This window comes from Echinops telfairi, unplaced genomic scaffold (assembly GCF_000313985.2).
Source record: "Echinops telfairi isolate 266 unplaced genomic scaffold, ASM31398v2 ScPeMD7_70;HRSCAF=299, whole genome shotgun sequence".
Taxonomy (NCBI): Eukaryota; Metazoa; Chordata; class Mammalia; order Afrosoricida; family Tenrecidae; genus Echinops; species Echinops telfairi.
This window is the reverse complement of record NW_022103968.1, coordinates 64,686,435-64,698,645: the sequence shown is the minus strand read 5'-3', so window position 1 is coordinate 64,698,645 and position 12,211 is coordinate 64,686,435. Positions and strand designations below refer to the sequence as shown.

The 12,211-nt window shown below is 39.8% G+C and overlaps 1 protein-coding gene across 3 annotated transcripts in view; it reads left to right on the top strand.

The window, feature by feature from the left end:
• MICU1 (mitochondrial calcium uptake 1) overlaps window positions 1-12,211 on the top strand; it is a 246,523-nt gene that overhangs the window by 111,718 nt on the left and 122,594 nt on the right. For all 3 annotated transcript variants that reach the window (XM_045291556.1, XM_045291555.1, XM_030885953.2), the window contains 2 exons: window positions 4,400-4,482; window positions 7,303-7,500. In XM_045291556.1, the coding sequence (XP_045147491.1) occupies window positions 4,400-4,482; window positions 7,303-7,500 (281 nt within the window). The remainder of the gene's footprint in view (window positions 1-4,399; window positions 4,483-7,302; window positions 7,501-12,211) is intronic.

Sequence of the window (12,211 nt, the reverse complement as noted above, 5' to 3'; positions counted from 1 at the left end):
GACAGTGGGCCCCTACACAAGTACTCCCCCAACACAAGAACACTTTGGTCTAACAATTTGGCAGTCTGAGATGCTCACCTGCCTGGCATGATACGCTTTCTTTTAATGGAGGGTTTTCTATGTTTTGTATAGTCATTGTTGTTTTTGTTCATTTGGTTGCATGACTATTTCATATAATTTACTACAAATGAAGCCTAGGATAGGTAGATCTAAAGGGACAAAATCTGGGTTGCTAATTACCTAGCGGTATGGCTGAGGAGGATGTGGGGAAATGGGGAGCTAATGACAATGAATACAAGCAGAAAACCTTCTGAAATTAATTGTGGTGATGATTGCACAGATCTTCTTAATGTAATTGAATGATAAAGTATTTTGGTATGTGAAGTATATGCTAATTAAAAAGAAAATTCTTCCCTGATGGATTAGCCTGGCCTGAATAATAATAATGACATGCAGATCTCTTTCCCTGCCTTGCCTTCTCAGTGACCAGGGCATCGAATTTCAGCCTTCAAAGTAGCTCCACCTTAGGAGCTCTGGTGGCACAATGATGAATAACTAAAAGGTTGCTGGTTCTAATGAGCTCAGGGGCTCCGTGGGAGAAAGGCCTGACAATCTGCCCTAAGCTAAATTACAGCTTAGAAGACTGTCATGTGAGTTGCTGTGAGTCCACATTAGCTCTGCAGCATCTCCAACTAAAGCTAATATCCTCCTTGAGAGTCACTAAGCAAACAAAGCAGTTGCCAGTAAGTAAGTCAATTCCAGTACGTGGTGACCCGTTGTGTAACAAAGCAGAACTACCTGTACAGTATGTTTGCTGGCAGGCTTTTTTGGAAGTAGATCACTAGCCTTTTCTGTGGAGGTACGTCTGGGTGGATTTTATATTGCCAACCTTTCACCTAAAAGCTGGGTGCCTTATGATTTGCACCACCCAAGAACTCCTTGACAGCAAATCAGACAGGATAAAAAGATGCAGAAACACTGTGCTTTATTTGGTCAAATCCATTTGATCTTACCTGTAGAAGGAAGTATTTAAATGTGCCAGGCATGTGTCTTCAAGGAACTAAAGGGCACCGAGAATGAAAGTTTATGATGAGCCTGAAATTGTTGACGACACGGTGTCTGCCCGTCTGGTTGAGAGTCTTCCTCTTTTTTTGCTGACTCCCACTTTATCAAGCGTGGTGTCCTCCAGGCAGTGACCTCCCTGACAATATGTCCAAAGTACGTGAGAAAGCGTCTCCCCACCCTTGCTTCTCAGGAGCATTCTGGTTGTACTTCTTCTAAGATGAATTTGTTCATTTTTCTGGCAGTCCATGGTATATCCAATGTTCACCAACACCATAATTGAGAAGCATCAGTCCTTCTTAGAGTTTCCGTATGCATCGTCTAGCTAGCTTCCAGTGCATATAAATAAGGTGCATGTTTTGGGTCAAGCCCACCTTAATCTTCCAACTACATATTTGCTTTTCAACATTTTAAAGAGATCATTTGTAGCAGCTATGCAAATATAGTACATCACTTATTTCCTGACTGCTGCTTCCCTGGGTATTTATTTGGAACCCAAAGAAAATTAAATTCTTGTTAACTTGAATCTTTTCTCCATTTATCATGATGTTGTTTATTGGCCCAGTTATGAGGATTTTAGTTTTCTTTGTGTTTAGGTATAGTCCACACTGAAGGCTATAGTCGTCTTTGATCTTCATTCCACTACCGTCTAGTTGATTCCAACTCAGATCCCTACATAGTGTTTCCAAGGCTGAAGATTTTTACAAGAGCAGACAGCCTCATCTTTCTCCCATGGAGCAGCTGACTAGTTTAAATCATCAGCTGGTAGTTAGCAAACCAAGTGCTTCAGACAAATTTGTGACATTTACATATCACAGCTTGCTAATGAATCTTCCTTCAATTCTAATTGGGTGTTCTTCATGTAGTCCCAGGACTCAAGAGTGTTTGCTCAGCACTGTGGTAGGCGGAGGAGCCTGGTGGCAAAGGGGGTTAGGACTGGGATGCTAATCTCAAGGTCAGCAGTTTGAAACCACCAACAGCTCCTCAGGGTTGGAAACCCACAGGGGCAGTTCTATCCTGTCCTGAAGGGCCTCCTTGAGTCAGTATTGACTTGATGACAATGAGTTTGGTTTTTATGGTGGTGACTTGGGTGTTTCTGTAATGTTGAAAGCTAAGCTACCAATATTTCAAATACCAGCAAGTTCACCCATAGTGGACAGGTTTCACCTGAGATTACAGGTTAAGTCAGATTCTCAAAAAGAAAAATTATTGCTATCAAAGCCAATTCTGACTCATAGCGCCCTATGGGGAAGGCAAATAGTGAATGATAAAGGAAGTATCAAAAGAAAATAAGAATATACAGAGTTACGGCACCAAAAATAATTGGTTGCCATTTAGCCATTTCAAGAGGTAGCATATGTGATCAAGAACCGATGGTATTGAAGGAAGTTCAAGCTGCACAGGAAGGATGAGGAGATGGGGTAGTATATCGTTCTAGTGGGCTTACTAGGGTAGACTGGACAGCTTATAATAATCATCTATGATAGTAAACTTTCACCTGAAACAAAGGATTTTTAAAGCAAGAGTATGCTCAGATGAATTCTATGTCAAATTTTATAAATTGAAGAATTCCTAACTAGTAAAGGAAAAAAACAAAAGAATAAAGTGGGCCAATGTGAGACAACAAGGAAAAGCAGAAGAAGGCATTCCTATTTAAGAGATTCATATTCAGAATTTTTAAAGGCATGTAAAACACATGTCTGAGGATCCCATGTCACCTATGGGTCTCCAGTTGGTGCAGCCCAAAGTGCTGGGCATAGAATGTGGAGTGAGCTGAGCAGTGGGCAGTACTCCAAACCTATACAACCAGTGAGTTTGTTCTGTGTCTAGGTCAAAATATATCAGAGTAAAGAGTATGCTTTTATTATCATAACTGTCTCTTTATATTGGAAGCCATGTAACTTAATGAAAAGATTATGGAGTTTGCAATCAGTGTTGAACCAGGTTTGTCTACCACTTCTGTCACATATTAGTGTTGTAATTTTAAATTAATCATGTAACTACTTTGAGCCCCAATTTATACTACCTCTTTTTAAATAATACAAGCAACAAAAGCTTCCATTGAGAGAAATTTTCCCTATTAGGCTTTCCAATTTTCAATTTGCCTTTTTAAACTTTAGCTTCACTTTAGCATTTAAGTGTAAATTTCTCAGTCATTTTTGTACCACCACCACTACTATGAGCCGTGGCGGCATAGTGGGTTACACGTTTGGCTGCTAACCACGAGGTTAGCAGTTCACAACCTCTAGCTGCTCTTTGGGAGAAAGATGAAGCTTTCTACTCCCATAAGTTATGGTATCAGAGCCCCACAGGGGCAATTCTACCCTGCCTTGTATATAAGGTCCGAATTGACTCGATGGCAGAGAGAGTAATAGTTATTGGGTGTCATTGAGTCGAATCATGGGGTGTCCTAGGTTATAATCTTTGTGGAGCAGGCTGCCAGTATCTCCTGCATAATCTCTAGGTGAACTGCTAGCTTTTCAGTTAACAACCAGTGCTTACCCACCACACCACCAGGATTTCTTATTAAGAAATTACAGTGAGCTTTTCTGCCTAACCATACAGAACTTCAGTGATAATGAGTAAACTAGTAAGTGATAAATCTGTTGACAGAATGACATCTTCAAGACTCCTGATGATACTAACAGTGGAGATATTAACAGTGGAGAGACCAGACAGAACACAGGAGAAAGCTAGCTTGGTCCGCAAGACAGAGACTTCGATTTTCAGCTTGTTAGTTTCCAACTGTATGTCTTAACTCAGAACTTATTACCCAAGTAAATAATGCTATAAGCATCATAAAAAAGCATTAATATTAAACCAAGTAGATTGTGTCTAAGAAAGCCAACTAAATATATTTAAGATAGAAAGTAATGCAGTGATAGAGAATTGCTGTCATAACAGCCAGACTCTGCTGGTTTTAAGTCTTGTTATATGACTGGCCTGGACCAGTATTTCTCAGAGTGACTGATACTTCCCCCTGGAAGGGTGGGGCGGTGCTGGAATGACCCAGGGAGCGCTGCAAAAGCAGATACCTATAATCCTGGATTACAGGCTAGAGGAAAAAAATTTTAATTGCCAGGGCACTGAGTAACTTATCTTTCTGAAAAGGAGCAGTACGCCAAATAAGTGTGTAAAACTGTGCTGTAGGTAAATACAGGAGTTTTATGATTCTGGTGTGACTTTGTTGTATTGGTTAACCATATTTTTCTTGCACAAGTTTTTTTTAAGCCAATGTCTTTTTTCTCCTTTTTCCTTCCTCCTTTCCTTGATTCCAATTCTTTTTCCTTCTTTCCTTCCTTCACGTCTTCCTTCTTCTCTTCCTCTGTACTCTCAGCTCCTCAGAGAAATTTCGAAATTGCCTTCAAGATGTTTGACTTGAACGGAGATGGAGAAGTAGACATGGAGGAGTTTGAACAGGCAAGTGGTCTGTCCTGCAGGAGTCCATGTACCCCCACTACAGCAGAGATCTGATCCAAGGACCCATCACAAAGCAGGACAGGGCAGGGTTTCATTCCGTTGGACCGAGGTCGCTGTGAGTCAGAACCAAGTTGACAGCCCCTAACAACTCTTCTGTGATAGAGCACTGGTGGGTGACATGGTAGTTACGAGTTGGGCTGCTAACCACAAGGTTACCCAAACTACCGGCTGCTCCATGAAAAAAAAAAAGAAAAGACAAGGCTTTCTACTCCCAGAAAGAGTTAAAACCTTGGAAACCCAGAGGGGCAGTTCTGCCCTGTTCTATATGAGCCTCAGAATCAACTTGATGGCAGTGAGTTTAACACTTCCCAGAAGAGTTCTGTGTTCTTCAACTTACACCTTATCAAAATAGCAGTTCAGGCACTCCTGAGGGATTCGAACCATGTTCCTTTGAGTTTGGGGAACAAAAAGAAGTCATGGTTCTAGTATGGATGAAGTAAGGTTTCCCAACAAAATTCCCAAAGATAGCCCTTGCTATGATTGAAGAATGAACAGTTGCTGTCATGATGGAGGGAGAAATTCATTGGTGTAACTTTCTTGGCCTTTTCTCACCAAGAGTTTCCAGTTTTGTTAAAACCTTTTTCCAGTAAGCCCTGTTAATGTTCTCTGGTCTTTGACAAAATCTGTTAGCATGACCATGACCCCTTGAAATCCCAAAAGATAGTCACTTTAACTTTCTGAGTTGACATCTTTGCCTTGAATTTCACTGGCCCAGCAGACCCCCTTGGAAGCCAGTTTTGATTGGAGCATGTTTTGAAGGCACCCTAATAACACCTAGATAAGTGAATTTTTGAGGGAACCTGTCTGCAGCCATCCGCTGATTAGAGACATTGTTTAAGCATGTTTTGTTTGGAACAAACCTGTTTCTGTATGACGGGAACCCTACTAGCAATCATTTTTGACTCCACACTCATACATATTTCTATATGTAAACACTGACCAAGTCACACTGTTAAGTAAAAAGATTGGGCTACAGGATAAAATTCCATTTATGTAAAATAATATGTCTCATTGTGTCTGCATTTCTCTGTGTGTGCTCATGTGTACAAGTATACGAGGAAGCTTCAGAAATTCGTGGAAAACTGAGTTAATAGATAATGGTATGGAATCGTATATATGAATACATCTATGGGGGTGGTGCGGGAGGGGGGGGAGGAGAGGCAAGGATGTCAGGACTTCATTCTACTTATTTTGGACATGTTGTCAGGAAAGACCAATCCCTGGAGAAGAACATCATGCTTGATAAAGCAGAGGGTTTAGCAAAAAAAGGCCCTTCTTCAGATGGACTGACGGTCTCACCCATTAGAACGATGGTGAGGAGGAAGCAGGACCAGGAAGTGTCTCCTTTTGTTGTGTGTGGAGTGGCTCTGGGTCACAGCTGACTCGATGGCACCTAACAACAGCAGCACTTTTGGGCGGGGGGAGGGTATTTTTTGGCCTTTTTATTATAATAAATAAAATTCCAAACTCAACTGCCATCAAGTCAATTCCAATTCACAGTGACCCTACAGAGCAGGGTAGAACTAACTGCTCCTGTGGGCTTCTTAGACTCAGTCTACGCGGGTGGAAAGCCTTGCTCGTCTTTCTGATGTGGTGTGGCTGCTGGCTTCAGTGGATTCAAAATGCTGACCTTGTGGTTAACAGTCCAACGAGTAACCCACTATCGCACCAGGCCTCCCCTTTTATTGTAAGAGAATAATATTCTAATGCTATTTTTGAAAAGCAAAGTAAGTTTTTATGGTTGGAGATCATGGATAAAACAACAAATATTTAAGATGAATCTGTTGTGATATACATCTTTCACTTTAAATATAATGTTTTTGTAATTTGCACTTTAAAAATCGTCACTTAAGGATAGTGATGTTATTTTTTATTATTTATCCTTCTATATTCCAGTTTTAATTTTTTGGATATCTGTTTATTGTTATTTAGGTTACAAAGACATAGAAATGACTGCAGGAACTGGTTTTATAAAACAAGCTATAGTAAAAAACTTGTCTCAGAATCTCATTTGCATAGTTAGACCACGTGTTTCCAGTCTCAAAAAAATTTCCTTTCTCAAAAAGCGGATTGAAGGAGGAGGAGCGGTTCAGAGTACTAGAGTGCGAACGGAGCCTCAGCTTACAGAATACGATCAGTGTTGCCAAGGGGTACATGTAGAAATGGGTAAATTGGCATATGTTTTTCCTGTGTATAGTTTCTACAACAAAAAAACTTTTTAAGCTGATTCAAAGATTGAACCAATTCCCATCATGTCTTGGAGAATTCTTTCATACGCCATTTGTATTTACTCGCCATTCCAGTAAATGTGTTACATCTTGACACATCAAGTCTTTGCCTCCCGTTCTGCTGTTCCTCTTACCACAACTGCTGAGTCAGAAGTGAAGTGTGGAATTTTTAAATCTGGACGGTATTGCCGTGAGATTGATAACTGTGTAAGAGATGTTGACCCTTAAAAACGTTTGTGTTTGGTTTTTCCCTCTGAAAAGAGGTTTTGTCAGAGCATCTCAGTGTGAGAGCCCTGGTTATTACTAGCTAGCTACATGACCCTGCGTAAGTAATCATTTATTCTGTATGCTTCTGCCTTCTCATCTGTAAAATGAGGATAACAATAGGATTTACAGGATAGGAACACTATGAAAATTAGAAGAGAAAATTGTAACAGTGCAGTCATGTAGTAAGCCGTTAACAAAGCTACTTTTCTACTTCTACCCCACTGTTTCATTGTTTCTGGGTGGGGTTTGTTGGCCTCTTCATTAGGTTCAGAGCATCATCCGCTCCCAAACCAGCATGGGTATGCGGCACAGAGATCGTCCGACCACTGGGAACACTCTCAAGTCGGGCTTGTGTTCAGCCCTCACAACCTACTTCTTTGGCGCTGATCTCAAGGGGAAGCTGACAATCAAGAACTTCCTGGAATTTCAACGTAAACTTCAGCATGATGTTCTAAAGCTAGAGGTAGGCATTCCGGGAGCTATCCAACACGTGCACCTAAGCCACTGGGCTGGGAGGACCTGTGTGTGGGAATTCTCTGTCGACCTCCAGGTGTAGGGAACTGGGGGATGTGAGCACAGGTCATCGACAGGCGTCGGACGGCAGGGAGGAAATAACACGTCGGAACACATGGTGGCCCTGGGACTGAAAGTTGAAAGAGTCTACACGGAACATCTTTGTTTTTAGAGCCCCAGCTTGAGGAGAAAGTGACTCAGCGTTCAGAGCAGCTCTCAGTCTGACTCCAAACAGTGCCCAGTTTTATGCTGACGGTGTGGAAGGCACCAGGAGGTAGAGCTGAGGGGCTAATAGAAAGCTCTTACTGTGAAATTGTACGAAGGTAACAAATAGCTGCAGACACAAAATGCCCGCGTAAGCCTGTGTGCAGAGTTGCAAAGGGATCTTGCTGTGTTTAGAGCTTTACAAGTTACTTTTCCACTCAGAGTTTAGACCCTCAATCCACGCAGGCCCTAGGCACAATTCTATAATATAATAAAAGGCAAACTTCCATAATATGAATTATGTGGGGCTTGGGGTAATTAGTTGGCTACTGATTCTGTTCAGTTCAGTATATTTCTCAAATATCATCTATGTTCACTTTTGTCTGGAGAAAAAAATGTTGCTAATTTCTTGAAATTGTTTTATAAGGCTCACTAATGTTTCTCAGTGCCCCGTTTTAACATTGTTTGAGTTCCACACTGCTCAATAGTATGACAGAAGCACCTGAAAGTATTGGTGGGAAAAACAACTTTGTTTTCAGAGTACATATTTTACTTCTCTATCCACTCCCCGTGGATATCCCCAAGATTTTCATCGATGACTCCCACCTCTTCCACCCACTTAATCCAATGGAGACAGTGTTTTAGAAATCATAGCTGAATTCCCATTATTGATAGGAATCCTATTTAGTATTCATTCTCTAGGTGGGGAACAAAAAAATATGGAAATAAAAATCAGATCAAACTTTGAAATGTGCTTTTATACTTGCTTTTGAAAATGCATTCTCTATCAAGAGAATTTACCTCAAAAGCAAAAAGTAATAGATTTTCATAATTAAGGCAGATTCCTTGAGGTGGCTTCTCTATCCTTTATACTGCATGGCGGGTGCTATATAGAGAATAAAGGATCAATAAGCATTTACTAAATGGAAAGGCTTGGCAGCTTCCCTAGTTCACCTCCAGCAAGTGCTGCTGGGCAGGTCACTCTCTGTGTCTAGTTCAGAGCACAAAGCTGAAATCAAGAAAGGGGTTTACAAGAAAGAGACGATGTGTTTGCTTTTCAAAGGTGATTCTCTTCTACTTGCAGACTCAGAAATAGTGATGCATCTGCTTCAACAACAACAGTTGATGCAAGGGGGAAGAAGATCCAGTCAGCTCTTGTTGAACCAGAAAATTAGCCATACTGTTTCAGTTTCTAAATATTTTGGTTAGTTGGGGTTTTGGTTTTAGGTTGGCATTGTTTTTGTCTAGTTGTCCATGAGGGGCTTGGTCGTAAGAATAATTGCAGTTTTCTGGTTCTCGTCACTTACCTTGCCATAAGAAACCACTATTGGGAGTGGAATTCCAATAAAACCTCACATTGAGAAAACAGTACCCCCACCCGCCATGAGTCCAGCTCAGTCTGCGCCACACTGGCTTTCAGACTGAGTTACTGCACTCCTCCTCTGATTGGCTTCTGGACATGGAGTCTGGCGTGACATTCTGTGTCTGCCTTGTTTGCTAAAGAAAAAATGTTATCTGAATTTTTGCCACCACCCTTTGTTACTCAATTTGAGTGCTCTTTGCCACCCTTTGCCACTCAATTTGAGTGCTCTGACTATGAAAAGAAATATTGTTTGTGTTTTACAATGACACTTAAATTAGCATCGTAAATTAGCTCATTTGCAATTAGCTGGTTCATTTCTTCTTTTGACATTCCTTAGCTTATTTGATTAAAAGAAAAACATTTTAATGCTCTTCAAATTGTATTAGAAAAAAATGTACTAGTAAACCAATCTTTACTATTGGAAGCGGGTATAAAGTCTTTTCTATTGGAAAGGATTAGGATTGTTATACTTTGTGTTATTCTGGCCTTCTTGCCTCTGTTTAAGAATTTTTAAAACTTCAGTTTGAAGGAAAACTTTAAAATGAAAAGTTGTTTTTGTTTAATATCTTATCATAGTGGTTCTCAACCTTCCTAATGCCTCAACCGTTTCATACAGATCCTCATGTTGTGGTGACCCACCATCCATAAAATTATTTTCGTTGCTACTTTATAACTGTCATTTTGCTACTGTTATGAACTGAGCGGCCCCTGAGAAAGGGTCGTTCAACCCACAGGTTGAGAACCCCTGTCTTATCAAAAAACTCATCTACGACTACCAAGAATTACTGACTTAAGATCCTTGAAATTGGTGATTCCAGTTAGTATTTCTTCCAGTTAATATTAATTTACTGATCTCTTGAAGGTTGCAGCAAGTGGGATATCGTTAAACGTGAAAAGCGATAGAGAATTCTTTGAAAGACTGTGGTCCATCTTGAGAGATTTGGAAGAGAGGAGGGGTAGGACCTGTCATTATGCCAGAAGAAAAGTAAAAACAGAGTGCACCAGAAGGCAGTGTCCACGTCCAGAGTATACCACCCAGGAATGGGTGCCATCTAGCAGAATTGCCATAAGGAGCATGGTCTTTTTTTTTTTTTAATCAATTTGGGGTTCACACGCTTTTGTGTCAGATTATCATATTTTAAGAAAATAAGAGTATCAGTAGTCTGAGAGCAACTTAGACATGACTAAAAGAAAACCAGTATTTGGTCATGTTCCTAGTTTTTTAAAGAAAAATATTGAAGTTAACTAGATTTTTTTCAATCAGGAGAAAAGACAAAAAGGAGACATGAGGAACCATGCTTATTATTCTCATCTGTCAACAAAAAATTAAGAGGCTTAAGCTACTGAGGGCTGCTTTAACTTAAATAGTGAAGAACTGTTTGATGATTAGAAGTGCCTGAAGAAATTCTAGGATCACTTACCCTTTAAATTTTCACGTTGATGTTTTTGTGTCCATTTCCTTGAAGTGTTAGCGTAGAATTCAACATTGCTCTTGCCTTGATGCAGAGGGTCAAGTGAAGGGATTTCGGGGATGGATACCGGAAGGCAAAAGCAGATCTTGCTTTTACACGATTAGTATTGTTGTTGTCGTTGCTTCCTGGAAAAGGGCTCCATTTTGTAGACAGTGCTAAGAGTTGGCTCTTGGTCTAACTAAGACCAGGAGCTGAAATGAAGTGTGTTCAGGGAGGTTCCCGGTTGTGCCTCACTGGAGCATAGTGTGGATAGTAGTAAATCTATATTTTTCCTTCCACTCTTTGAATTTTCCAGAAGTCATTTAAAAAGTTTATGAAAGGTACTTATCTCTTTTACTTATTTATAACTTTAGCTAATTAAAATAATAATCCTAACCGTAGGAAAATTGCAACGTTCGTATTTTGTTACAATAATAAAATTCTTAAACTGGTACATTTTTTTCTAAGGACCTTAAAGCATTTAGTCCATACGAACTGCGTTATCCTTATAAAAGTCAGGTCAGGAAAGTCTATAACAAACCTAAATGTTAAAAAAAGAGCCTGTTACTTCCACTACCACCTGAAACTTAAGATAGTATTGCAAGTTGTGGGAAATTATAAAAACTCAAACATTACCTTCCCCTTTCCTCTTAGAAAACTTTTCTTGCCTTCTAAGCAAGAAAACGTTCTTCCAAGAATAGGAGATATTTTTATTTCTTGTTCCTCTTGTATCGTTTATTTTGATCTCTTTACTCCATAGATGATTTCAAAAAGTTTATGGAAAATTCCATTATCTTTTCATTCCATTTTCCACAGACTTTTTGAAGCTCCCTGATACTTCATAAACCCAGCCATCTGTTCATATTCTAAGAATTAACCAATTGAATCAGAAATCTGATCTATCCAACCTAATAGTCTTTTTTTGCTGGGGGCACAAAGGGATGTTATAGGAAATAATCATTGCTAAAAAAAAAAATAGAAATGTAGACAGTAGAATACAAGTTTCATTTTCTTCAGTAATTCCTTGAGTCAAAAGCTAATTATATATTTTTCCCTGTATCATATCTTGGGGAAGGTCCAATATATTATCCTGATTTTACCAGGCTAGCTAACTCACAGGGTGAGCAAATTTAAGATGATAAAGGAGCACTTTTTAAATCTAAAACTAATTTCTGGCAATTCTGCTCTCTATCTCTATCTCAAATGTATTACTTGTGGTCCATAGGTTTTCTGCCTTAAAGATCAGACTAAAAATAGGGTAGAATGTCAATGGTGATAGTAAAACTGCTTCAAAGTCTAAATGCAACATTGATAATTAGGACAAGGGGGCTTTACAATTTTTGTGTGGAAATTCCATTACCTTTTAATTCCATTTCTCTACAAAGTTTTTGAAGTACGTAAAAAGTATACTAAAATGTGCTTTTTGTTTCATGTCTTTTGGAGAATGGAGTTTTGAAAATGATGCTTGTTGCTTAAAATATATCTAGGCCTGATTTTTAAAAAAAGATTTAGCCCCCCAACTACCAGGACCCCAATTCTGCCTTGCAGACCTGGTTAGACCAGAGGATGCACAGCGGTACAGATGGGAATTGGAAACGCAGGGAATCTAGGACAGATGAACCCCTCAGGACCAGGGGTGACAG